Below are 27,518 nucleotides of genomic sequence, written 5' to 3'. Positions count from 1 at the left end.
GCGTGGGCAGCGGTAGAAGTGACTCGTATTCAGGGCACCGTACATGGGCAGCGATAGAAGTGACTCGCTTTCAGGGCACCGTACGAGGTTGGCGGTAGAAGTGACTCGATTCAAGGCACCGTACAAGAGCAGCGGTAGAAGTGACTCGTGTTCAGGTCACCGTACAAGGGCAGCGGTAGAAGTGACTCGTGTTCAAGGCACCGTACAAGGGCAGCGGTAGAAGTGACTCGTGTTCACAGCACCTTATGAGGGTAGCGGTAGAAGTGACTCGTGTTCAGGGCACCGTACGTGGATGATTGTACAGCTGACTCCCATTTGCACATTTTTTCTTATGAATTAAAATTCCATCTCTTATATATGCATTTTAATTAGCTTATCTTATAGAAAATTTTCCGTAGATTAAGAATTTGAAATCTCTTCGTATATATCTCTTTTTGTTTACGAGATATTCACAATTGACATAACTCGTCAAAAACTGAAAAATTGAATATTTTAGCACTTTCAGTCGCGTTTTTAGACCTTTTTCCCGATTAAATTTAATTATTTTAAATTTCCATCTGATAGAGAATTTTCCAATCTTCCATAATCTATAATTTTCTGGTTGCTATCTCTTTTAGTTTAGAAGATAATTAATTGACAATATGTACTGCATACAAAAGTGGAAACACGTGGAAACATTAATTATTGATTATTATAGTCTAAATTGTAGGACTGTCGCATTCATAGATGGCACTAGAATGCACTAAAAATAATAAAATCGAGTTATACAAACGTGGGCACGAGAATAGTTTTGTATACAATGCTGTTATCTGCGATTCGGTGTAAACGACCGCATGTGTCCCGCGCGCTGTCTTCTAGCGCCGCATCAACTTGCAGCATGCAGCGAAGTCCAGTTTAGTTTAGATCACAGGTAATGTGTCTATTGCAAATTCGCGCACAAGGTCGCGTACCTTCGACGCGCCGTCTTTACGTACCTCTTGCTTTCTTATCATATACTGTCCCGTCATTGTTTACGCAGTTTTGGCATGCACTATCGGTGGATTGCAGCCAGTTTCTTGCCGGTCGCTGCTTAATCCACTCGTGTTTTCAGAGACTTCTATCATTTATTCGGACTTTAATATTCTAAATTTGTGTTATACTCGAAGATCAATCGACTATTTATTTGTACTCTGTGACTATAGAAATTTGTTTAATGTTGGGAAATGCCGGTTTTTGGATTTCATAACATTCTTCACTCGGCGGTGTGTTTGGTGTCAGTTGCAAAATTAATCAGATATATCTCGCCCCCATGTTGATACTCATCATTAAGAAAGATCCATCAGGTTCGTGTGAGTATTTTTTAACTAAACAGCTCTGATTGTTTATTCTGTGTTGATGGTTAATTATAACATAATTCAATTGTATGAAATATTTTTGTTTTAATTTATGTTTTCGTTTAGTTACAGCACTCGTTGTGCCTGGTAGTCCGATAAGCTGTAGGTACATTGGTAAGTTTATAATTCAAGTATATTTTTCTGAAATTTACATTTGCTGCTTATAAACAAGTTTTCTGTCAACTGGGGTAAATTCCCCGGGACCCGGCTGATTGCTCTTAAATCGCAAACACAAAAAAAATTGCGAAAAATTAACGTTTGCTGGGGCCCGCGCTGGCTCTCGACGGCCCTGCTCGCACCACTAGATTCGTGTATTTAGTAAAGAGTTTGTTGTAGTAGTGCGCGTGCAACAAGAGTCGGTGTGAGTCCATGCAGTTTTGTGAATCAAAGCAGACTTGTTGTGTGGGATAGGTTTATGTGCAATAACTTTAGGACCCAGTACCGTGCAAGGTAACGTTATTTTAATTCTTATTATTTTATTTTTTGCGCACTTCTAATTTTCATCAATATTAAATTACTCTCGTGCGACAGATCACCAGTATAAAATATTTCCTATAAAATTGAAGTGAAAAAATATATAATACTCTAAAAACAGTTCACAAGTTAAATTTACAAGAGCAAAAATTCATGTACTCATTTTAGTTTCATTGCTTTTGCTAAACGCAATATTTTCAATACCATCATCTTCCGTGACTGTGTCACCTTGCTTAACATATTTATATCGCATGGCCATCAACGCAAATATGACCATATCAATGAGCATCAGAGCGGCGTACAAGAAGAAATTATTAGATTGTTTTTCAAACGGTTCTATAGCTTCAATGATAACCACGATCAGATTACCTATGCAAGTGGTGAGCAACCAACCAGCTTGTAATACCGATTTCATGCTTAGTGGGGCTTGAGAATACGAAAATTCTAAGCCAGTAATAGAAAACATAATTTCGGCAACTGTAATAACAACATATTGTGGAATAATCCACAACATGTGCACTCGATTGTATGGAGTTATTGTATTAGGCACAACATTCTGAAAATAATTGCAAAATTAACTCGTGAATTAATCGAATTTGCTATTAAACACTCACCATTTGTGTATCAGAAAATGCATCAACAAGAACCGTGTAAACGCCTCCTAATTTGAATTCTATCTTTTGGGAAAGGTATTCTCCAATTTTAATGCTATATTCTCCTGGTTTCTTCAATGCCACAGGTTCATCTTTCTTGGTAACTTTCTCTTGCATATCGCCCAGGATATATGTTATTTCATAGTTTCTATCTTCTAGTTTATTTCGTATTAATGTTCTGACGATCGGTAATCCTTGCTCACTTTTAGCAAATGAATCAGTGAACGATTGTATTCCACTATATGACAAATAATATCCCATTGTAGTCTTTTCTTCAAAAGTTAATTCAATTGGAAGGTCCCCAGCTAAGAATGATTTGGTAATGCTGCCAGTCACACTCTCGTCTAATAAAACATATCCCATTTCTGGGACGGTGATGTTAATCTTTTCATCTGTTGGACTAGTTAATTTTAATTCTTTCCCGATGTTGTAAAATGTCACTTGCCCGGTTCCTGCTCTTGGTAATATAGGAGTTTCTGATTCTATTACCATTGAAATGCCTGCAGACATAGCAAATGCTATTGCTGCTAACAATCCACCCATAACTAAACGTTGCAAAGGTGTTCTCAACACTTTACAACGTGTCAACATTGGATAAACAACCATGTCGAAGAGAGGAATAAAAAACATAACTAACAGTGGATTGATGACCTGAATTTGATCAGGCAAAATAGTATAGAATCCAATGTCTCCATCCATTCTGCGCGCCATAAAAGTCCAGCCAGTGCCTTGCTGGTCAAATAATGCCCAAAAAACAGGCAGTGGAATATAAAGAATCAAAACTCTTAACAAAGCTTTAACATCTTTAACCAATGATTCACCATATTCAGGAATTGCGTGGTCTAACCAATGTTCTTTCTTTTCTTTTGATTTTGATTTTTCACTGATTGCATTCTGTAAATTATATATTGTGGCATATTGTAAGTTTCCAATGATTTGAACTTACTCCAATACATTTGCTGACTTGAATCACCATATTTCCTTCTGGTTCTTTAATTTTGTACAATGGTTTTCCAAGACCAAAAATAACTGAAATGCAGAATAATATTAGCCATATTCTTATTTGCAAACATTCTGAATTACTTACTAATTGAAATAATCATGAGCACGCCAGGAACACCAAATGCTAGTGTAAAACACTGGGCACCCCCAAAGCACTCCTGTTCTCTGAGCACAGGAGTTAAAAAGGTAGATACAAAACTACCTGAGTTAATTGCAAAGTAAAACATTGAGAAAAACGCAGCGAGTTGTTTGGTTTGTTGCGGAAGGGTGAATTGGTCACCTCCGAAGGCTGCCACACATGGTTTAATACCTCCGGTACCAATTGCTATAAGTAACAATCCTATCATCGTAAATTCCACTGGAGGCAAACCTATTGGTTTCGTAGCTGCAAGGGCAAGGATAATATTTCCGCACGCGTAAACAATTGACACGTAGAAAATAGTTTTGAATTTGCCAAGATAACTGTCGGCCAACATTGCGCCGAACAGCGGGAAAAAGTATACCAAAACGGTGAATGCATGAAAGATAATTTTCGCATCAGATTCAGAATATAGCAGCATGTCGGTGATGTAAATACTGAGGATAGCTGAAAAAAGGTCAAGTTTTACTTAGGAAACTTGTTCTTGTTGTGCATCTTGGCGATTTACTTACTTCGCATTCCATAGAAACTAAAACGCTCGCAGAACTCATTGCTGACAATAAAGAACACCGACTTAGGGTACTTAGGTTTCTGTAAAAAAGAAACAAATAAATATAAATAAAAAATAAATAAATTTATGTTAACTTAATTATTAGGCAAATAGAATCAATATTAGTTATGCTTCGCTAAAGCATTGAAGGATAAAATTAACCATAATGTAATTTACTGTTTTGTGTCTATGTTTCGTTGCAGTAATTATCAACCTTGACATGTGTGCAATACCCAATATCGCAATTATAATAAATTTCTTGAATACATATTTTTGTTGATAAATGGATTTAATTTTACCGAGGTATGTTTGGATTTACATGGTATTTTACTTATGGGATATTTCCAACGCAATTAACAAAACAATTGTTAGAAAAAAACTTATGTTCTACCTGTTGTATCTACATTACATTGATTACTTTAATAAGGTTGGCCATGGATTATCAATAAAAATGATTTGAATTTGTTTATAGTAGAATTACTATACTAAATTTGTACTATTATAAAATCACTATTATTGAAGAGCGCAGTTAAAGTAATTAAATGTCATTTATTGAACTTCAATAACAAACACCGTTGCGACATAACGAAGCAAAAATAATTATGAAAACAATTTGAACCGTTCGGAAGTTTTCAACAATAGCCTTTTTGGTATTGGAAATGCTAAAATACCTTTTTATTATTATCGCTCATTGCCAAGTCTAATTATATTATCAACTAGGTAGTTACGTGTTACATCTACTTATAGAAGCAATGCACAATATTAAATAAAAATTACCTCAACGTCTTTGTCAAACGCGCCCATGTTGAATGAAAATATCACAATATGTTATCAAATGAAAAAATCTAGTTTTTACACTAATTACTTTTGAATCACACACAACAACTCACGTAACACATAAATAATTTACTGAGAAGCGCCTAAATTGCGGATGTTAATCAAGGTCACGAATTATTTCATCTTTACAATGTGCATTGGTTGAAATTCATTTGTAAACTTGCGAGTTTTCTGCACAGGATTTTTTTTATAACACGATGTTTTTTTTATTTACATTTTTAACTTTGGCATTAGTTACTTTCACTGGATTTTATTCTAAATATCGAATACAATTTGAATCCTTTAATATTTTTAAGTTTAAGTCAATGCTGTACACTATTCTATTTTTTGTTTGTTTAAAAAGCGCACTTTAAAAGTTATTAGCTGTCTTGTTTTCCGTGTGCTGCTAGCACTGACAGTCGCGAGCGATACGACGGCAAATACATTCTACAATAATAATTGTGAATGAGCGGTGAATACCTTTTGCTTGTCCCCGCCAATCAAAATGTTAACCGAGGTGCGCTGTCGCAACTCATTGGATGTCATAAAAACTGGTATATGTACTCATTTCGCTACAACAATTATTACTCAGTAATCATGTTTGCACGCACGTTAACTTAACTTTTATTTGAATTAAACTTTGCGGATTAAAATTTTCAAGTCGGCTTTACAACTAAACAATTTACGATATTGTTACGAGGGTATTGCACTTATAATTTTGATCTTTAGTATTCAAATTTCAGTATTGAACAACTCTGGTGATTTGATGAAACTGTCATATTATTAAGTGGTTTAATCTTACTTTTTTATTTTGCATCTCATCACTTGAAGTCGATTCTGAAATAAAAACATAGTATAAATTGTATAATCAGACTGTGTTAATTATTGGCGGTAATCACCAATAAACGTTTTTAATATCATAATATTAACAGTTCATTAATTGAAGAAATATATAATTAACAGTCATAAACAATCTTGTTCACAGTTCATTGAAATGCTGTTCTTAAAGCGCAAGACCGTTAATATCCAAAATTGCGACTCACCGTTTTCTACCCAACTTTGCATATTTTTTACGTTCTCTCTTCTTTTAAGACCTCTCGTGATATCCGCACTTAAGTTTTAGTGAAACAATTGGGCAGTAATTCCGTATAGATCAATAAATTTCCTTTTTATAAATTAAATATTACTTACCAAATTCACAATTCTGCAAATCCGCCTCATTTTGTTCGTTGATTTTTGTTGCTATCACTAATAAATTAGTTGTTTCTCCAATTTCTTCAGGCACTTCATCTACTTCTTCACTACCACGTTTGGTATCGTGCATTTTCGAACGTAACTGTTTCTTTAGGTAGTCAATTAAGGATCTCGCGGTATTATTATCAGTGGCACATGAACTTTATCTGGCGTTACTCTTATTTTCAACTTTAATATATATCTGTCTAGGCTTTGCCATGTTTGCTTTAAAACAAATTTACATATTAATATTATAATCTGATTTCATGTTCATATATACAATACATGTACATAGTACGTAATCGGTATTAAATAATTTAATCCTTAATAAAACTTCTGAAAATTTACAACATTTCTTTACACCAATTACACAATTTTACTCAATTTTACACAATTGTTAAGCAAATAGTAATAATACAATGTGAGAAATTCGCTCAGTCCAAGGCTCAATCCCAAGTTTTCATTAATATATCTGGATAGCATTTCAAATTTGCTTTAATAATAAAATGTACATATTGTTTTATGCGGCGATTGAACTGATTGTTGTTATACATTTCATTCACTTGTTTCTTATCATTCGCTGGTTGAACTTCAGAATAATCGAAGTTTCGTGTAAAGTGGGACCACAAGATGTCTCGAGGTGCATCTGAATCGCGTAAAATGTTTTTGTTCTTAGGTGTTTTTTGTTATATTTGCCATAAATCTACAACTTTAACGTAAATAAATCTCAGGAAAGGTATAACTTGTTAAGAGAGTATCATTATTTAAAAGTTTTAATTCTTTTACATTAAAATAAATATTTTAATCCCGCAAGATATAATCAGGAATAATATTACATATCTATATAAAATATCTATATCATAAGTTTTGTCAAATACAAAGTTAGTTAAATACAAAAAAAATACATATCACTCAATTGTCTTAGTTCTTTTCGTTACTACTGCTAAAGCCATCATTTTCAATGCCCAAATCTTCACCTTCTCTTGGTTCGCCAATAGGCGCCACGTACTTATAACGCATAGCCATGAACGCAAATACGATCATATCAACAAACAGCATACCGGCATACAAGAAGAAATTGTTCGATTGCTCTTCAAATGGTTCCGCTGCTTCGACGATAACTACGATCAAGTTACCAAAGGCAGTGGTCAATAACCAACAAGCTTGCAATACCGACTTCATGCTTAGTGGAGCTTGAGAATATGAAAATTCCAAGCCGGTTACCGAAAACATAATTTCGCCCGCTGTTAACACAACGTATTGTGGAATAATCCACAACATATGGATACTGTTGTATGGGGTAATCATATTGGATTCAACATACTGAAAATACGATGCCAATTAGAGTTAGAAATAATTCAAACAAAACTTAGAATTTTATGCTTACCATTTCTGTATCTGAGATTACATCAACAAGGACAGTATAAACACCTCCAAGTTTGAATTCCATTTCATCTGACTCGAATGAGCCAATTTTTGCTTTATAGTTGCCCGGGTGTTTCAATTCTAATGCTTTATCTATGTCTTCCACTTTCTCCTTAGTGTCATCCATAATGTATGTTACCGAATACTCCTTATTATCTTTACTTCTAATCACTGTTCGGACGGATGGTAAACCTGCCTCGTTCTTAGCAAGTGAATCTGTGAATGATACTGCTTTATTGTCTTTTGAAATATAGTATCCGACGGTAGTCTCTTCTTTGAAGGTAAACTCAAATTGCTCATCGCCAACTAAGAATAATGTAGGTTCACTTCCAGTAACACTTTTGTCCAATTGAACATATCCCATTTTAGGAACTGTCATATTGAAGCTGTTGTCGGACACACTGGTTAATTGTAGTTCATCAGCAAAGTTGTAAAATGTGATTTGTCCCTCGCCTGCCTCTGGTAATATTGGGGCATCGGCTTCAATGGCAATACAAATGCAGGCAGAGATCAAAAATGCTACTGATGCTAATATACCGCCTGCAGTCAATCGTTGCAGAGGTGTTCTCAGAATTTTCAATTTGGTTAACAGAGGGTAAACCGCCATGTCGAAAAGTGGAATAAAAATCAAAATCAGAATAGGGTTTACAACTTGAACTTGATCGGGTAAAATGGTGTAGAATCCGACGTCTCCATCCATTCGTCGCGCCATGAAAGTCCAGCCAGTGCCTTGCTGATCAAACAATGCCCAAAACACAGGCAATGGAATATATAAAACCAATACTCGTAATAATGCTTTAACATCTTGAACCAAGGATTCTCCATATTCAGGAATTGCGTGGTCTAACCAATGTTCTTTCTTCTCTTGCGATTTTGATTTCTCACTGATTGCGTTCTGAAAATAACAGAAATACTGTAGTATTCTGCTAGTTTCTAATGATTTGAACTTACTCCAATACATTTGCTGACTTGAATCACCATGTTGCCTTCTGGATCTTTGATTTTGTACAATGGTTTTCCAAGGCCGAAAATAACTGCAAGTTGAAATAACGTTAGTCGTATTCTTGCTTATAACAAAATATGAATACTTACTAATGGAAATAATCATGAGCACACCGGGTACGCCAAACGCAAGTGTAAAACACTGTGAACTTCCAAAACACTCCTGTTCTCGGAGGACAGGAGTCAAGAAGGTAGATACAAAACTTCCTGAGTTGATCGCAAAGTAGAACATTGAGAAAAACGCAGCGAGTTGTTTGGCCTGTTGCGGAAGGGTGAATTGATCACCTCCGAAGGCCGACACGCACGGTTTAATGCCGCCGGTGCCAAGGGCAATAAGTACCAGTCCTATCATGGAAAATTCTGTTTGAGGCAATCCTATCGGTTCCGTAGCTGCAAGCGCGAGGATGACATTGCCACACGCGTAAATAATGGATACGTAGAAAATCGTTCTGAATTTGCCAAGGTAGCTGTCAGCCAACATGGCGCCGAAGACAGGGAAGAAGTACACCAACATGGTAAATGTGTGGTAGATAATTTTTGCATCAGCCTCGGAAAATAATAGCATGTCGGTGAGGTAAATACTAAGAATTGCTGAAAGTACAGTTAATTTACCAAACATTGTGCCTTGGAAATTTTTAGTTTTACTTACTTCGCATTCCATAGTAACTGAAACGCTCGCAAAACTCATTACTGACGATGAAAAATACCGATTTAGGGTATTTGACTTTCTGAAAATAAATAAATTTGAACTATAAAAGAAATGCTTACGAAAAAAAGTAAAAAAAAAGTAAACACAAAGAAAATCATTGTTCATAAAGAACAATATCGTGCATTTCAAACAATGGAATAATTTGTCTCACTCTGTAATACCCGATAACTTTATTATCGTTATCATTCATTGCCGAGTGAAGTTGCTTTACAAATTGAACACAGTTTCCTGATAATGTAATTTTTTATAGCACATCCCAAATATATACTACAATTACCTCAACATCTTCATTAAAGACACCCATCTTATTTAAATATCACAAATTATTCACGTAACACAATAAAGTTTCACACAGAAGCGCAAAAGTTACGAAAGTTAATCAAGGTCACACAAGGTGCGCGCATCCCAATGACGTGTGATAGATAAAATTCATTTGTGCTCGTTTTTCCGTTCTAGAATCATGAGTGAAACTTGCTTATTGTCAGGTTAACTCGCACAACTTTATTTTATTACAAACATTTTTAAGTTTATGTATTTGACTTTGGCATCAGTTACTTTTTACTTTTACTTATACAGCGTACACTCCGATAAGAAATCAAAGACAAATCCGGATTATGCACCAAAGTGAATATTCAGCACTTTTCAGAGTATTTGAATAAGTTTGCTGGATTAAAACTAGCGAGAAAAAATGATTGACGAATTTGTTGACGGTGTGCTGCGACTCGCGCTGTCAGCCGGTCAATGTTTACTTCTGCGCTCGCGGATCACAATAAAGACTCGTCGCGTGCGGTTAAAAAACACGTATTGTTTACCGAACTGGTCGACGATAAATATATTCGACAATAATAATCGTGAATGAACGCGCGGGGAATGCGAATGTGAATATTTAACGCGCGAATCAAAATGTTAATCGAGGTGTGCTGTCGCATTCATTGAAAGCTATAAAAATTTACTTGATAATATTTTAAAGACCGCTTTATAACAATTATACTTGGAGTTTTGAGTATTGTTTAAATGTGGAAGGGGAATCTAGAATTGAATGGTTTTAAGTGTTTAATTGTTAAATCCTACCTCTCTAGTTTCCAAATCATCAGTCGGTGCAGCTTCTGAAAAGAAAAACATCATGTTAATTGTTTAATTATGGCTATCACTAATAAGAAACATCACGAAAGTATTTATCATTACTACTACAATAATAAACGTATAAATATAATAATATAGATGTACCAAACTCAAATTTAAGTGTAACTGTTTTATTTTCTGAGTTTTTTGTTTCCGGAATTTCGATTAAATTAGTTTCTTGAACTTCATCTGAATTTTTGCGTTTTAATGAGTCCATTTTCAATTGCTACTGTTGTCCCTACTTGTAATAAAGAATAAAATTCATGTTATCAGTTGCACATGAACATAATCTGGCATTATTTTTATTTAAAACATTATCTGCCTACGTAGTGGCTTAAGCCTTTTCTTTGCTTGACTTAACAATCATATAACATTTCAGATTTTGGAATAGTAGTAGTAGTATATCAACATCTATAAAGTTGTTACTTGTTATAAAATTTCATGCCACAAAATCATAATTAAAGTGAATCGTCATCGCCATTAAACGTGTGTTAAACTGTTCCAGATACGATGACAATCGTAGCATCAATTGCGATATATTAAAACGATTGGCGCTTGGCACATTTATAAAATTGCAAATAAAATCTTTTTTTTATCCGCAGCGTCCGCATCTTTAAATTATATCGACCGCGAATCTTAATAAAGTTGAGACATTGAACGGAATGAACTGGGTCTATCGTTCAACTCGTTTTTTTGCAACTCAACCATGAACTACATACTCAATCCACCAGTTGGCATTTAGTTAGTTAAGGTGTCTATTGGCAAAATCATAATAATCAAATTTTAACATTTACATCATATGTTTATCACGTGCGTTTTGATTTGCCAAAAAATTGCATCACATTGGACTTGATTCTTACACGCAATGCACATGACATCATTTAACTATAACGTACGGTATAGAGTACTTATCTTATCAGTAGCCACATATTATAATTTACAGTTTATGAAACAATAGGTAAAATAAATCCCGTGGGTACTTACAAACCTGATAGGTGTTTTGATAACAGACTTTTATTATGTGCTTTGAGTAAACAGCTCCTTTCCGGCGCTATTGATGTATACGCAACTTTCATATAATTGTGCGTAATAGAATATGAGTGTCAATCAATAGACGTAATTTACTATTTATCCTTTTCTTGGATTGCTACTCAAACTATCCAACTTAAAACAACTTAAAGAAAATCTCGGTTATTGACAATTTCCTATTTAATTTAATAAAATTGTTGCACTTGTTTGCACTTGCTGGCACTTTATTTTTAAATTAAATAATAGTTTCTCCAATATAAATAAAATATCTTATTTTTCTTATGTACGCTCAATACTAGGTTACTTTAGTACGAAATTAATTTGGTCTTACGGAAATAAATAATTTTGAATATTTTTTTGAAACTCACCAATTGCGGCCGGATCCGACTTTCTTTTTTCAACGGTCATTTTGAAATCCTTTTTTGCAAAGTAATTCACGTGATGGTAAAACTTTCTTGTCTTATACAACTAAACAATTCGCGTCAACCTCCACTGAGCGAATGATGCGATGGCATACAACGAATCGAAAATATTCTATTATAGCTGATAACAGAAACTTATGTATTGCTTATTCCTTTATCTAGGCAATTTATCACATTGTTGATCTATCAAGATCTAAAGCCTGACAAAGTTTATTAGCGTATTATGAGTATTTTGATATGCAAAGATAAAGAAAAAATTTCCTAGTAATCCAGCTTTAATATAAAACTAGACAATTGTTTTACATATTCTTTATTTGGCGTTTATTGAATTGAGGAAAGTACAAGTTTGATAAGTTTGATAATAGTGTCAATTAGTTTGTTTGTTTTATAAAAAAACTAAACTGATTAATAAAGTCAAGTTGCTATTGCGTGACTATAGTAATAGTTAATAATAATAGTAAAGGAATAGGTAATAGTAAGATGTTGTTCGAAAATACAACTTTTTATTGTTATATTTGATGCTAGTCTATAGATTGCAATTTGCACAAAACCTACATACACTAAAAGTCAAAATCACTCTTGGAAAAATAATAAAGATTGATCTTAACTAACAAATCAGATCACTTTGATTATAATCACAGTTTATCTCTAAAAAATATCAATCAATCGTATATTTCGACACTTCCTTTACAATTATTATGTTATTTGTCACGCACACACCCAGTTTCTCATAATTTTATTGTTTTTCTTCTCATTTAACAAACGCAGTATATTATTGCCGCACATCCTCTATTTCCATCGTAAATATTAAATATGCTTTGTGCATAGGTAAACTTAGATTATTACGTCTTGTCAAGTGCATTAATTCTGTTCATAGATGCAACTTCTATCAACTGCATCACATTAGTGCCGAAATCGTTCTCATCATCAGAATCCTCATATAGCGGTTGCAATTCTGACATTACAAATATTGAACTGTCTGCTTCCAACTCGACGAATTTATATTTACCAGCCATCTGTGTAAAAATCATCATATCGCCGACGATCAAAACCGCAAACAGGAAAAATTCATACGCCTATAAAATACAATGTAAATAACACCCAAGTTGAGCTCATCGAGATTTTATATACTACATAATCCTCATCATCGTCATAATTATCTAAAACTTGATGAGTAAGTATCGGAGAAAGTAAAACGCATTGTTTTTTTATCTTAAACAATACGTACTTTACATTCTCTCATGTGAGACAAAATATTGATGATGACAATCATATCAACTCGGTCACTTCAATATAATAATTGCCCTTAAAAATATTAATTCATATCTTTTGGAAAAAAAGTACAAGTGCAAATAGATAAGATCGTGATACTTTAGACTTGAAATCTCCTCGTGTTTTACAGTGGCTTGGTCTACTCAAAACGCAAATTCTAACAAATCACGGACACACATTTAGTTTTTAAACATGTATGGCATGTAGGCATTATGCTAATAATGTGGGCCAACGCGGTGGCACTTGTTCGACGCTCGTCACTGACCTGACTTTTAAAAATATTAGCTTGTGCAACCACTATGACCATGAGATTACCGATCGCCACGGAAAGATACCACGATGCTATCGTAACAGTTTTCATACTCTTCGGTGCTTGGGTAAAGGAAAATTCTAAGCCGGCAACGCCAAACATGATTTCCGCGACTGATATTAGGAAATATTGAGGAATCAACCACATTATGTTGACGTTATTCGGCGGAGACATTGTATACAATCTATTAAACTATAACAAGAAACCGGTTTATATATTGACTTAAAAACAGTACAGTTAATACGGTACTACCTCTATATTTGAATTTCGTTCGCCTACTATTAATGTATAGACACCTCCAAGTGCCAAATGGACGTATCCTTCTTTATCAATTAAGTTTTTGGCGCGAATCAAGTAATTGTATCTTAAAATTTGAAAATGGATAAAGGAAGAGTTTAATTTCATAAACATTTTAATACTTACCCACCAGGCGGTAATTCTAAATAGTCCGAAACTAACATTGATCGACTATCATCCGGGAAGAAGTAAATATCCGTCAATATGTGGCTTATTAATGATACGGTCACATTTCTCAGGAATTTTGAACGTTGCAAAAATACAATTCTGAAAATTTGCAATTAAAACATTCGGTTGCATCAGTTTATTCATTACCGTAATCTGGGTTTTCCGCTGAGTGATCTTTTGAATTCGATTGGATCCGTGATGTAATCTGCAATTGTGTACTTTCTGTTTATTGCAATCACTATCGTATCTACCTAAAAACAAGTTTATACAGTGTTGCAATCAATGGCAACAGATTTGTGCATCAGAATATTTACTTGTCTCTCAACGGCTAAAATTCTCATCTGAAACACTTTCTCCGGCAATTCGTAAACACCACAAATACTTGGTGCGATGACAGTAATATTGTACTCAGTTTCTTTTATTGCTGGAATATTTTGAAAAGTATACATTTCGCTTGCGTTTAATGCAACTCGTCTTCTGAATGGATTGATAATGTCGATTCGACATGGAGTAGTGTTGATTATATTCACAGATGCTTGATAATTACCAGGCAACTTTGGATAGTTTTTTTCTAATTCAAGTTCTAATACGCCGGCAAAAAGAAATGCTACGCCAGCAATTAATCCGCCTACAGCCATACGATGTAACTGATTCGTCATAAAGTTGCGTTTTTGCATCATTGGATAAAGGCATTTGTCAAAGAACGGGATTAAAAATAGAACTAATGCGGGATTGATAACTTGCATTTGGTCAGGAACAATCTGTATTCCCATAAAAAAGCCGTCCATCCGACTGGCTTGGAAGGTCCAACGAGATCCTTGCTGATCAAATAACGACCAAAATAATGGCAAGGGAGTATAAAGTAAAAGCACCGCGTAAACAACTTTCATATCACGAATCAATTTGCGGTTATATTTATTCTCCGCGTAATCCAGCCAATGTCCCATTTGCGACTGACTCTTGATGCGTCGAGTGAGTGCATACTAAAAAATTCATAACTAAAATTACGAATACATTAATATTATATTTATATATACTGATGTGCAACTGACAAACTCCATCATCACGTTACTTTTAGGTTGTTTCATACGATACCAAGGTTTTCCTAACATAAACAGTGCTAAAATTAAAGACAATATAAAGATGATTATTCTGCTGCGGTTAGTTTTAAATTACAGAGCGATAAAAACATTAATATAGCAGGAAATCCAAATCCAAGTGCATAGCATGTGTCATCACCAAAACATGTGACTGCATTTCTTAGTATTGGCGTTAAAATCATGCCAACAAATCCTCCTAAATTAATCGCAAAATAGAACAATGAAAAGAAATGTTGCAATTTGTCACGTTGTATTGGTAGATAAAATTGATCACCACCAAAAGCAGCAACACATGGTTTTGTTCCACCACTTCCAATAGATATTAGAGTTAATCCAAATATTGTTGCGAAACTATTAAATATATTTGAATTATTTTAAAGCAATTAAACTGATAAGAATTTACTTACATTGGTGATATTTCAATTGTTGGAATAGCAGCTAAAATCATAAACGCATTTCCAGAAATATATACTATTGAAAAGTACAAAATTGTTCTGAAAATGAATATTTGAAGCATTTATTTTAAAGGAAATAATGAGTATTACCTGTAACGACCTAAAATACTATCTGCACATATAGCACCAACTATAGGAACAATATAACATAACATAATAAACACATGATAAACAATAGTTGCGCTGTTTTCAGATAGATGTAATTCGTTTCTTAAATATAACGATAAAATAGCTAAAAAGTGGAAAAACACAATTAAAAATATATAGATTTTTATTTAAAACAATAGTAACTTACTGCGTAAGCCACAAAAGGAAAACCGTTCCCAGAATTCGGTACCAATAATACACAGTAACGAAATTGATGTTTTCTGCAAGAAAATTATTTAAATAAACTTAAAATTTGAATAAAATGATTGCAATCCTTACATCCATTGAAATGTCATTTCTAATGACAATTGACAAAAATCTATTATTCTTTTGGTTTCTCTGGAATTTTATAAAACAATTTGTGTAAACAATGGAATTGTCTTTTTAGTTACATCGCCGTAGATTAGATTGATAATATCAACATTTTCATTGATAAAACGGGAAGCAACGATTCAACGATCTTATCCTTTCATATCATGGCTTAATTTTTTAAACAACATTTGTTGAATGAACTTAGATTTATATATTGTGGATATTTCATACATTTGTCATTGGTATAGTTACAACTTTTAATACAAATACATCTCATATCAATTAGTATAACTATTAATATTTGTATACACAATACATCAATATAAAATATTTTAAATATTTTTATAAATTTCCATAGCCTTAATTCATGATCTGTATAATCTCTGCGTTTTTTTTTTTGATTTTTGTTTTTCAAAAGTTTCATCATTCTGTAATAGAATGCAAAATATTCATCAAAAATGTGTATTACATTTACAATAGTACTTAATAATAACTACATGCTTTTATTTCAGAAGTTTAAAGCTTCATTAGTCGTGAGACGATACCATATAGACATTTCAAGATTTAATTATTGTTATTTGTTCGAAATTGTTTGCAATCTTCAAATGGAATGAATTATTTATCTGTTTAGAATACCGCTTGTTGTCCCCGAAATGTATTTTTAGTAAAGATTATCTACTAAAAATGCATAGTATTGGTAATATTTGTGGCCAACGGCGAATTACTATTTATTTTTGTGCTAGATGCAATATTCTAAATTAATGTTTTGAAATGTTTATGTAAGTTAAATTGCCATTCGTTGTGATCGCATTAACATGATTAAAGAAACCAAAGCATACCTGGGAAAATTAACTTTGCGATTTAAGTTGGTCCCAGTGAAATTTACCAAAAAATCAATTTTCAAATGTTATAAGGAATGCTAAACAAATTATAGTTTTAAATTACGAGTATGTTCCGATATGAAACTTAGTATAACGCAAGGGACTAATTTTTAGATGGCATCTTTAGTTATATTATAAACATTAGCATTTAATCAAAATCACAGCTGGGAAGAAGGCAACACTTATTACATCGTGTGTAGACCTACCTGACTACCACTTTTTCTAATATAATTTATTTATTTCTTAAGTATCCAAGTGGCAGATATTAATATAAAAGTAATATTATACCACATTAAATAAAAGTAATGTTTGTTTTCATTATTTACAACAATCAGTAGAGTAAAATCTTCATAATGAGATATTACTTTGATATTAAATTTTGATCACGTATGTGATTTACGTCAACATAAATTATGGACTTTGGTCACCTGTTTTGTTCACGATATCTTATCTCATCTTTTTTGTTTTGGTATTTTATCGTTAATTCTACTTTTTGACTGTATCAATAGCAATTCGTTTGTTTTCCTTATTTTCCGGATGGAAGGTATCAATATTCATTGGTTTTAATAATAATACTTTTGGCATAAAATTATCTAAATATTATACCAGTTTGTAAACTGTTGGTTGGAAATCTTGATCGTTGCAAATTTTTGGGCGAAATACCTTTTCATGCTATATAATATGTATATCCTTGTTAGTTTATAAATACTCTCTGATACAAAACCAACGCCTGTCGCCTCATTAAAACAACGCATATTTAAATATTTGTTAGCTAAATGTATGCAAATTACACCCAGACACCCGTCCCGGGAACGGAATCGTCTCATCATAATTCGTAAACATCCCTGCCGTTCGGTCGATGCGATGTGCGATTTGCTTGACCTTCCCGTGAGCCTCTCATCGGACTGCTATAAATATTGTACCCAGGTATGATGTGTACCCGCACATCGCCTGAAGGACGGACTCCTTCGGGTCGCTGGCGCCTCCCAAAGGAGACGGTCGTCTTACAGCAACAGTAATGAAATAGATTTACGTATGCGTCGCGAAAGTGGCGATTCAGGCAGCAGTACAAAATACTATTAACGCAGGATTTGCTAATGGCGAACCAAGCAAAGTTATAAAACAGTCTATCCGGGATGCGCTTTGCTGTGCCCACAGCTAATACAATGCCAAACGGTAGCCAGAATACAATGAACAGGAGGAAGCTGTACATGTTCGTTTGCATTAGAGAATAGTCCCAACTAAAGGTAATTGGTGGTTTAAAGTTGGGTCTGGACTTGGCCGCGCTGATGTGGTAAATCGTTCGGGCATAACAGCAGAATGCCAAGGTGACTGGCAGCACGACGAACACCACGGCAATTGTGGCCTGATAAGGTATCAGACCGGAATACTTACGAGTGCAGTAGTCGAAAGATAGATCTGTTGCTAGTTGAACGCCGGATATACTTGCGCAGGTGAACCATATCACCAACAGCAGAGTTGTTATTCTGCATGGGGTGAGTACTTCGTAGGTGCAGTTGGTACAGCATAAACGAGTGTAATTCTCAACTGCAATCGCAGCGATGGAGATTACGGTGACGAGGAAGCAAAGTGCGGCGAGGAACCATTGAAACCGACAGACCGCGAGGTTATCTTTCAAGCCCGCTAGTATTACAATGGCTGATGCGGGGACCAATAATCCTGTCACTAGGAAGTCTGCTAATGCCACGTTTACCACAAATGAATTTCCTGAAATAAAAGCAAATAAAATTATAAGCTTTATTTCATAAAACTGACATTCATCACGAAAACAATGAAAATTAATTTAAAGTAATTAATAGTGTGCTAGATAATATCCCAACTGCAAATTAAATTAATTAATTTTTAGCACTCTGCTAATTTGTATAGCCTTCAACCCTCAATGGGGTTCATTTGCGTCCGCTATATTATTATCTGTGACTTGCCAATGAGGGAATTTTCCATTCGCGTAATTGCCACCCGATAATCATCAAGTTTTACAATGCAAATGAATTATTAGCAATACGCCTTTCCACTTCGTTGTGCAAATTTGAGCATTGATGTCAATTATAACCTTCTGACTTGATAAAATTCTGGATACTATAGCAAGTATTCGATAACTGGTTTTTTTATCTGAATTGAATATAACTATTCTCGCCTAAACAAGAAAGCAAGATGAAAGCAGAGAACAACAGCAGATCGTCGCCGTTGCTAAACAGGGTCGGTATGTGACTATGTGCACAGATCGATAGGGCGACGATGCTTACTCATTCAAATGTTCACGACTTGAGATAGCGTAGGTGGATTGCCGGCGAATTGGTTGGCAAATTGAAATAATGCAAATGGTGCAAACACGATGATTGCATTCAACAAACGTTGGGAAGCTTGAACATTGTTACGCGCTCATCTCGACCTATTGTTATTACAGTTTAAACCCAAAGGTAACATTGGGGCAAACTAGAAATCTCCACACGTTCCACTCTCTTGAGATTCAAATACAATCATCGTTAATTGGTTATTCAAATGTAACTAACAGTTATAGTTTGTGTCTACATGTATACAGTTTATAACTTTAACCAGCTACAGTCAAATGAACAAATTATAAAAGGTGTGTAGAAAATGTTTTATTTGGCCAAAGCTATGGCGAACAATTTAATTTAAAGGAATCTTGGCATAGTAGATGCTAAATGTCATGACACCGGGGTTCGTTACGCCCTTTACCTTTCGACCGATGATCTCACATTTCACAATATAATATAAAACGGAATTAATGTGGCATGACTGCCGTCCCCATTCTGCGCGCTATCATAACTTGCGTGGTACTAACGCGTATCATGTTCAGTATGTAAACAGTTTAATCATTCGCAATTTCATTAAAGCGTACGTGAAGAAAACAACTTCTTTAAAAAGCAGTTTAAAATAAACTCAGTTTTATTGATTTCTTAAGCTGTTTGTTAATTAGCAGCGAGTTTCCTACAAGTTCTAAAGTATAAGACTTTTAGTAACTGATTTTTTAATTAACTTTTAGGTTTGCACAGAAAATAAATGTTGTTTAAAAAAGTGAGAAACAATTTTTTAAACATATAAAAAACTTAATGGAAATTGAAATCGGAAAATTGTTATATTTAATACACATTTATTACCTCTTCGCCGAAGATAATCTTCAATCATGACGGCGCTTATCATAAACACATTTCCCACACTACCAACTGCCGAAAGTCCTGCGAGGAGAAGCAATCTCGCCACCCTCGACCAATCGGAACTCAACGTCACGGGCGATATCGAATCATCTAGCACTTTAGATGTTATATTGTGCAACATGACGTACGATTTTCTGAAAGAAAGTAAACAACCTATTTGTCATCACATTATGTCTCTTGGTGCTACAATATTATTATAACATGCAGGGTAATACGTTATGCAAAGAATAAATTGCGGCATGTTTTCTTTCCAAATGTTGAATTTGTTTGAACTATGCCTTTGGATTGTAGTGTCAATCACGTTCATCGAACAAATTGAATGACTATTATTTTATGACGACAGCTTGTTTGAGGCAGACAATCAATAGCATCAAAGCCGCTCACCATTCGCTCTTTTAATATAACGAACCTTTATCTTTTTTCCGTTCGTCTGAAGTGAGTTAACAAAACAGACAAATAGTTTCCATTTGCAAATCATCTCACATCACAGAGCATTCGATTATCTTGCATTGATGACAAGCTTGATAAATGTAAGATTTTTACAAGCATGAATTTTTATTGATTCCCTTGGACTAATTTTATTTTAAAGTGCAAGAATTACCTGGCACGAAAATTTAAATTACAAGTGGGTTTTCTTTCCTCAAATTTGCATAATATTGATTTCTTCGCATTTCACGTGGAGTGTTGGTGGCTTGACGCGTTTACACCGCTTGATTGCATGTGCTCAACCGTAGTCAGGATCTTTATTGCTCGTTCCGCCCATTGTGCTAACATTGTTACTCAAAAATCCATTAAACTACAATAAACAAGACGTACGTGTATTTGAAATAGCACCGGCGATTGGTTCCTCACTTTGAACCAGATGTTTGTATGTTTTACCAAAATAACTTTTCGATATTCTCGACTTTTCGTGCAATTTTTCTCCTTTGTTTCGTGCGTGGCTAGTTATGTAGAAGTTTTTGCGCAGGACATATTAAAATTCTAAAATAAACTACCAGCTTGTTGAAAAACTTGCTTCAATTGCAGTGAACGACAATATTAAATAAATTTTAACGACAAATTTCCGAATATTATAAAACAGTGCTATTTTTGGGCTTTTTACTCTCGGAAATAGAGAGAAGCATTGGTGATTTTGCTTTTTGCATGATCATGTTTTTAGCTATAGAATTGTGTATAAATGTGAAGTCAAATAGATGGCCCGACTGATGGAGTACGTAATATTGTGGATAGTGCGATTCATGTGATCCGGGAGGGCAATAACCACTATTCATCCCGATATATGAGCCGCTTATTTTGAAAGTGGCCTAACTCCATTTATCTTCAAATCGAGATATTGAAAGTTTTGCGTTTCAATGAATTTAAAAATATACGTATAAGATACAAAGGAGTCATACTGCTTAAGCATATTTTAGGATGTTAAATTTAAAGTTCCTGTTAAAATAGTGGCAATTATTAAGTAAATAACGTGCGTTTCCTTATCAAGAATGGAGTTGGGCCACTTTCAAAATTAACAGCCAGATTCATTATAAAATTTGAAGATGCCCAAGTCCATTCAACATAATTTAAGATGTTTCAAATTGAAGAAAAAAAACGTCTTCGTTTCACAGACAGCTTCGTGAAGTAATACATTTTGTTTGTTAAAATCTGCCAAACCCCAAAACTTCTCAAAAATATTCTTTCTTTCTTCTTCATTAAAATTTTTTGTGCACGCATTCCGACAACCACAATCTTTGTATTCGAAATTTTTTTCATGAACAATACTTCCGGTTTAACTGCAATATCTTTTTCCTGAATTCCGTTTTATCTTTCGCACTTTTTGGATATATGGTGCATCAATCTTTTCTCCATTGTTATTTGAATCTTCATCCTCTGACGAGGAATATTGTTTTATAACTCTTTTTCTTATTCGCTTTTTTTTTATTAATTACTATTTCTTTTTCACTATCTGAACTAAGTGGTCTTCTTCGGTTCTTCCTCATGGGTGCAATAATTTCTATTATTTAATATTAAATTTTAAGTTTTATATTAATTAAACGTACAGGTTAATTAACTAACGCAATTGTCCCAAAAATGACTTGTAAATACTAATTAATTGAAATTACCTTCATCGCTGCTTTCCGACATTATCAATAGTAAATACCTTGATGTAACTATAAATGGAGTTAGGCCACTTTCAAACCACACGGGTCAGTTATTCAATTAACTCGGAAAACCTATGTGTAAAAAATGTACCGTATTTTCTCTGAATATAAGCAATCTGAAGTGCGTCACTGATAAATAACATGAAGTTGTACATGTAATCATGGTAACCGGCAAAAAATTGAAAAACGGAGTTAGGTCACTTTCAAAATAAACGGCTCATATATCGGGCGACATATCATCGAAGGGTAATCGATACCGACTCTCACCACCAATACCTGTGCCCTCCCTCTCTATATTAGTGTTGGTAATTTACTGACGATTTTAAAAATGTGTTGTAATCGAGTTTTTAAAGCGATTCTTAAAAGTGAGATGAAATCAAGTGGCCGTTCTTGAGCTGGATTTTTATTGATTTTGTTCTCTGCTTTGTTATTAGAGAGGGGTAGTTTGTTGAATTTTATTATAATCTGATGAGCACATACTGATTCTTAGTACTTCAATAGATGTCCTTGAATCTAATCATTGTCACTTGTACGTATATATGTGTTAATAGCTTGAATATAACTTGAAATTTGCTAATGTTTAATTGTGGACTAATCTTCGATAAACACTATAAAATTTGCTTAATTTGAATTAGTATATTTTTTGAGATTTAAATAGTATGATTGCAAACATTTCGTATCTAATTCAAAGATTCAGTTTTTGCGCTCCTCGGATAGCTAGCTCTTTTGAGTTCTTTTTAGACGTGACCGAGAGGGTCAATCTATGGATTATAAACAGTTGCCAGACGAGAATTACGGCACGCGCGGTCATTTGGATAAATTAGATATCTAAAAGTTCTACGTGCTTGAAGGAATTCGGCCAAAGCTGAGCTTCTTCCAACACAAGACCCATTATTTCAATGATACTTGTCAATTAAGTTTATCTTTTTGAGTTATTTATATCTCAGTTGCTTTGGTAAATAAGATAATCAAAGAATTAATATTCAAGGGTAAAACTTGACTGAAATACCCCATACCCAAATAAAAAATAGTCTAAAACGTCTGAAAATTTTATAATTAAATAAAACAAACACATACAAATTTTAAAACTTATTTTAAAGAAATATATTTTTGGATTGTTAATTATTGTCGGAACTTGAAACAGCTCACGCAAATTTAAAATATAATACTCATATATACATCTAAATACTATTGGTCACGTTTTGTACCACGAAATGCGATGTGTTTGAAGCTAAAATATTTAATTAATCTTTCACTTACTTGATTTAATTCTTTATTGAGTTAATTAAATTCCTCCATTCAATTCAATGCCAGTTTGACTATTAAATATGTTGACGTTCCATCTTTCCTTTCCCTGTTCTTGAAAATCGAAGCACAGCCATACACTTGATTAGTCCAAGTTTAATTAATCGACGGATCGTTACGTTAATGCTATTCGCTACGCTTGCGGGCGGTATATAAGCACATCCAGGTGCATTAGTATGTTAAAACGATATGAATACTTTGGAGGCGGCTGCGATCGACTGAACGAACGCTTTGGCGGTCGCTGCCCAACTCGTCGTTAGAGCGCTTGGACGGGTCTGCATTCTACGCTCGCATCATGCATCGACCCCCGTCGTACGACGTCGCCGCCGGCCGGTGGCAGTGGTGGTGGCGGCGACGGCGACTCTCTCTGTCGTCGCTCTACTAACAGCCCGTCGTATACGCAGCCGAATGAGGCGGACGGCGGTGGACGACGACGGCAGTTTTAACAACGCCGCCAGAACGTTGGCGGCTGACGGCAGCGAGTGCTTTCATTCATCGCATGCGCAACAGGTTATTTATATGGATAACATTTATTTCAAATGGCTTCAGAAATCAAAATATAATTCAAGAAATACATGCCTTTACATTATATTAACCCAAAAGGGTTATATAAAGCATTTATTATTTATTTTAATTTTTAAGCAAATATGCACCAGAATTATGAAATAAATACGTTTTAAGACTACAAGTAAATAGTATAAAATAATAGGTATTCTTCACGACGAAATTTGCAATTTTGTTTAGAGAATTTTCCAAAGTTTCATAATCTTCAATCTCACTGGTCGCTAGCAGTTTTAGATTAAATGATATTCGCTACCGTAGATCCTCAAAAAAACATGCGGCAGCACCCACCCTTGCCCATTTTTTTTCTTATGAATTATTTTTTTATATTTCAAATTTCCCAATTAAATTCAATAGGTTTAACTTATCGAGAATTTTCCGTAGATTAGGAATCTGCAATTTGTTCCTTTCCATCTCATTTAGTTTACCAAATATTAGCAACAGGAAAAAATTGACAAAAATTGAAAAATTTTACTTTTTAACACTTTTAGTCGCATTTTTCGACCTTTTACTCTATGAAATTAAATAATTTAAAATTCTTATCTAATAGAGAATTATTCAATCTTTCATAATCTACTATCAGATTTTCATTTTAGCTAGCTTACCTTATAGTGAATTTTGCGTACATTAAGAATTTGATCCGTTCTTGCCGATGCACCGACATGTGCCGTTGGGCGCCCTACTCGGCTAGCGGTAGAAGTGACTCGTGTTCAGGGCACCGTTCGAAGGTATCAGTAGTGAGTTGTATTCATAAAATATAAAATATAAATTTTGCTATTAGGAACTGAAAAAAAAACTGGGAAAAGGTGGCCGATTCTAATACTTACGATTTTAATTCTTTATTTTATAGAGAATACTTAAATTAGTTGCGATTTCGTGAACATCAATTATTTAGTTAACTAAGGTATTTAGTAAACTTATACGAAGACAATTAGAAGACATGACATTATTTATTTGTATTGGTAAATTACAATCTCCTGCTTTTCCTCATCTTTATTGCATCCCAAAACCAATATATTCTTTTCTTATGGCGAGAAATTTTGAAAGTAAAAGTAGATTTCGTACATGTGTGTTATTTTAAATATTATGAATTTTTACTTTCGTCTTCTCAAGTACGTGTTTACCTCTACGTTTGTTAATAAACAACGTTTTTGTTCGATTGACGTGTATTATCGCGAGGTACCCGTCTTGAACCTGGCAACGCGCAGCGCACACGGCAGTCGCTTCACCGCGTGGTCCGCGGGCGCGTCTCACTACTAGCCACACGTTTTCAGACTTCAATTATTCAATGAATCGTCGTGTATTCTTTTCGTCATCAGCACAATATTCGTAACGAGTATGTATGGCTGTTTTGCTTGATGAGTTATGGCGAATAGAGTGATCTTAAGTAAGAAATAAGTGTCTATTAATATCTGCACGAGCTCTCTCTCATCTGATTAGATATATTCCTGGATCTATAATCTCTTCATCATTACACTGGTAGGTGTGTTATTATTTTTTTTCGCAGAAAGTTAAGACAGTTTATATTAAATTGATTTTTCCATTTGGGGGATACACATTTTGTAAATTACAAACACGTGGAAGCATTTTTTATTTGAATTCATAGCTCTGTTTCCGAAAATAACATGCATGATTTAATTACTTCAAGCATTTTAATAAAAAAGTTTTGAGGATTATTAAAATGACAATATTGATATGGTCGATCACGCCGTCGACCGTCGGCTCGTTCCTCTTTTCGCTGAACGTTTTTAATCGAATTACACTCCTTAGCATCATTAAATTAAAAAGTTTCTTGTTGAAAATCTTGTACGTTGAATAGTTTTTCGCTTTCATAGTCTCCATATATCTTAATATTTACAAGTAACTAGTTATTTTTATCGCATTTACCTACTGTATTACCACGCGCCATCGCTTGCCGTCTGCTGAATTGGATGTTTTCCGCCGGATGTTCTATCAATGTATGATGATTCTTCATCCGTCGGTTACCTTATGCAGTTGATGCTATTCTAATCAAATGATAAATATATACACAATATATTAAAATGTGAGTGTTTTATTCTTGTAGCACCATTTTTACTCATCTTTTCCGAAGGTTTTCCTGTAAAATCTTTGAATTTATGTTAAAATGTTGTTGTTTCCGTGTAAATTTCTCTCGTCATGATGTCAATATTGACCATATTTGTAGTTTTTAAAATTTTCCTTTTGAAAGACCCTGTGTATTAGTTTTCCTAATAGTACGTAGTAAATCGCCTTTACTTGTGAGTTTTGAGGGTTCTTTGTTTTAAACTTGGGATTTTCCTTCTGGAACACTCTATATATTTGATTTTCTTCATGTAGTGTTTTGATGTTTTCCTCTTTGATGGTTGAATTTTCTATTTTTGACACCTTGTATAATCGTTTTCCTTCACATCTCTGAAAATTTTCTTTTTGTTTTGTAATGACCTGTATATTTGTTTCCCAGAGTAATGGTGAAAAACGAGCGATATTTGAGGGTTTAGATGCTTTCCTGTCTGCATTTAAAACTTTTCTTTTGTAACACCCTGTATAATGGTCAATTTGCTATTTTTTATCCCGGTAGAATATTTTGACGTGTCATTTGCTTATATGTGCGCGACGATGCAGGTCGTAAGTTCTGTCTCAATATGGCGATATGTATTTTGTTGACTTGTTGACTAGTGGTTTTGTTTTGTCTATTCATTTAATTATTAATTTGAATTACCACCACTATTTGTGCCTCTTGTGGAGTATTTTACCTACGAAAACGTAAGAAGGTGTGTAAAATAAATACTAGGTATATCCTGTTATCATTCGACTAATTAAACAGTCAAATGTGGATTCATCACCTGATAAGGAAAAACGTTCAGTCAAATTAGTAGAAGCTCTGAAAATGGGCACATTTAATACACTATGTAAAGCAAGTAGTGCAATATTGTCGCGTTCAGTCGACTGCCTATTCGCTTCCATTAGGTTCCGTTTATCGTGCCTGATTATTGCTTTTGTATCTTATTTCTGTTTGTAATCGGCTTCACGTGTTTGCTAGTGTCTGGGTTTAGGAGATCATGATTTAGTATATCATTAAAAATAGTAATTTTAATTAATAATAATTGAAATACAATGGTAGGTAGTACGAGAGGGTGAGTATAAGCTAAGTAAAGTTAAGTAAACACTTACTGTACGCTATACCCTCACAATATCGCCAAAACGATATTTTTACTAAACCATTGCAAGCTAACTTCAGTCTCCACCGTTAGGTGGAGCTGACAATACTTCTGCGTCTTGAATAATAAGCCAGTTGTATATAAGCCATGGCAGGTCAATGCAGTATTTGTGCAACCTGCAATGGAATCATAAACTATCCAATACCAAGAATCTCCTATCCGTTCATAAAATCATAAAACAACTAAGAATTCCCAACCAAAAAAA

The 27,518-nt window shown here is 34.2% G+C and overlaps 4 protein-coding genes and 1 long non-coding RNA gene across 10 annotated transcripts; 1 reads left to right on the top strand and 4 right to left on the bottom strand.

Moving 5' to 3' along the window:
• The first annotated feature begins 829 nt into the window (after positions 1 to 829).
• On the top strand, positions 830 to 20,047 carry LOC135793326 (uncharacterized). Its single transcript, XR_010548608.1, has 3 exons — positions 830 to 910; positions 1,440 to 1,487; positions 19,917 to 20,047. It is a non-coding gene; the product is annotated as an uncharacterized lncRNA (long non-coding RNA).
• LOC135793323 (peptide transporter family 1-like) lies at positions 1,489 to 6,420 on the bottom strand. 2 transcript variants are annotated; one of them, XM_065304237.1, is made up of 7 exons: positions 6,199 to 6,420; positions 5,810 to 5,844; positions 4,154 to 4,232; positions 3,588 to 4,088; positions 3,447 to 3,529; positions 2,462 to 3,394; positions 1,489 to 2,403 (listed from the first exon to the last, which is right to left on the bottom strand). In XM_065304237.1, exons 1-7 carry the CDS (start codon positions 6,329 to 6,331, stop codon positions 1,999 to 2,001), a joined length of 2,169 nt encoding a protein of 722 aa, XP_065160309.1. In that variant the 5' UTR covers positions 6,332 to 6,420; the 3' UTR covers positions 1,489 to 1,998. The 2 variants fall into 2 exon arrangements, with proteins under 2 accessions (XP_065160309.1, XP_065160310.1); XM_065304238.1 differs by lacking the exons at positions 5,810 to 5,844; positions 6,199 to 6,420 and adding an exon at positions 4,969 to 5,455.
• Positions 6,998 to 12,057, bottom strand: LOC135793324 (peptide transporter family 1-like). Of its 2 annotated transcripts, XM_065304239.1 has the most exons (7): positions 11,896 to 12,057; positions 10,448 to 10,482; positions 9,317 to 9,395; positions 8,758 to 9,258; positions 8,617 to 8,699; positions 7,628 to 8,560; positions 6,998 to 7,563 (listed from the first exon to the last, which is right to left on the bottom strand). In XM_065304239.1, exons 1-7 carry the CDS (start codon positions 11,933 to 11,935, stop codon positions 7,162 to 7,164), a joined length of 2,073 nt encoding a protein of 690 aa, XP_065160311.1. In that variant the 5' UTR covers positions 11,936 to 12,057; the 3' UTR covers positions 6,998 to 7,161. The 2 variants fall into 2 exon arrangements, with proteins under 2 accessions (XP_065160311.1, XP_065160312.1); XM_065304240.1 differs by lacking the exons at positions 10,448 to 10,482; positions 11,896 to 12,057 and adding an exon at positions 9,654 to 10,148.
• LOC135793620 (solute carrier family 15 member 2-like) lies at positions 12,606 to 16,031 on the bottom strand. Its single transcript, XM_065304648.1, has 12 exons — positions 15,978 to 16,031; positions 15,847 to 15,919; positions 15,642 to 15,783; positions 15,504 to 15,590; positions 15,173 to 15,447; positions 15,034 to 15,116; positions 14,311 to 14,979; positions 14,144 to 14,247; positions 13,955 to 14,095; positions 13,784 to 13,895; positions 13,487 to 13,723; positions 12,606 to 13,025 (listed from the first exon to the last, which is right to left on the bottom strand). Exons 1-12 carry the CDS (start codon positions 15,981 to 15,983, stop codon positions 12,792 to 12,794), a joined length of 2,163 nt encoding a protein of 720 aa, XP_065160720.1. The 5' UTR covers positions 15,984 to 16,031; the 3' UTR covers positions 12,606 to 12,791.
• Positions 16,198 to 23,810, bottom strand: LOC135793325 (alpha-1B adrenergic receptor-like). 4 transcript variants are annotated; one of them, XM_065304243.1, is made up of 5 exons: positions 22,191 to 22,921; positions 20,941 to 22,081; positions 20,690 to 20,884; positions 20,032 to 20,222; positions 16,198 to 18,619 (listed from the first exon to the last, which is right to left on the bottom strand). In XM_065304243.1, exons 4-5 carry the CDS (start codon positions 20,207 to 20,209, stop codon positions 17,718 to 17,720), a joined length of 1,080 nt encoding a protein of 359 aa, XP_065160315.1. In that variant the 5' UTR covers positions 20,210 to 20,222; positions 20,690 to 20,884; positions 20,941 to 22,081; positions 22,191 to 22,921; the 3' UTR covers positions 16,198 to 17,717. The 4 variants fall into 4 exon arrangements, with proteins under 4 accessions (XP_065160315.1, XP_065160316.1, XP_065160317.1 ...); XM_065304244.1 differs by having other exon boundaries at positions 20,968 to 22,081; XM_065304245.1 differs by lacking the exons at positions 20,941 to 22,081; positions 22,191 to 22,921 and adding an exon at positions 23,490 to 23,810.
• Positions 23,811 to 27,518: the final 3,708 nt, after the last annotated feature.

Source organism: Atheta coriaria, unplaced genomic scaffold (genome assembly GCF_025399875.1).
Source record: "Atheta coriaria isolate IRGN ID8LTWV9N9 unplaced genomic scaffold, Caltech_Dcor_3.1 hic_scaffold_6_pilon, whole genome shotgun sequence".
Classification (NCBI taxonomy): domain Eukaryota; kingdom Metazoa; phylum Arthropoda; class Insecta; order Coleoptera; family Staphylinidae; genus Dalotia; species Dalotia coriaria.
This window is presented reverse-complemented; position numbering and strand designations above follow the sequence as displayed.

Coding starts and splice junctions, on each gene's coding strand:
- LOC135793325 (XM_065304245.1), bottom strand. CDS start 20,209: ATGTTGCACAATATAACATCTAAAGTGCTAGATGATTCGATATCGCCC. Junction 18,620..20,031: donor AGATTATCTTCGGCGAAGAG/GTAATAAATGTG, acceptor CTTTTATTTCAG/GAAATTCATTTGTGGTAAAC.
- LOC135793323 (XM_065304237.1), bottom strand. CDS start 6,331: ATGCACGATACCAAACGTGGTAGTGAAGAAGTAGATGAAGTGCCTGAA. Junction 4,089..4,153: donor TAGTTTCTATGGAATGCGAA/GTAAGTAAATCG, acceptor ACCTTTTTTCAG/CTATCCTCAGTATTTACATC. Junction 3,395..3,446: donor AAGTCAGCAAATGTATTGGA/GTAAGTTCAAAT, acceptor TATAATTTACAG/AATGCAATCAGTGAAAAATC.
- LOC135793620 (XM_065304648.1), bottom strand. Junction 15,448..15,503: donor ACAATTGAAATATCACCAAT/GTAAGTAAATTC, acceptor TATATTTAATAG/TTTCGCAACAATATTTGGAT. Junction 15,117..15,172: donor ATTAATGTTTTTATCGCTCT/GTAATTTAAAAC, acceptor CTTTAATTTTAG/CACTGTTTATGTTAGGAAAA.
- LOC135793324 (XM_065304239.1), bottom strand. CDS start 11,935: ATGACCGTTGAAAAAAGAAAGTCGGATCCGGCCGCAATTG. Junction 10,483..11,895: donor GTCGGATCCGGCCGCAATTG/GTGAGTTTCAAA, acceptor TTTTCTTTTCAG/AAGCTGCACCGACTGATGAT. Junction 9,259..9,316: donor CAGTTACTATGGAATGCGAA/GTAAGTAAAACT, acceptor CTGTACTTTCAG/CAATTCTTAGTATTTACCTC.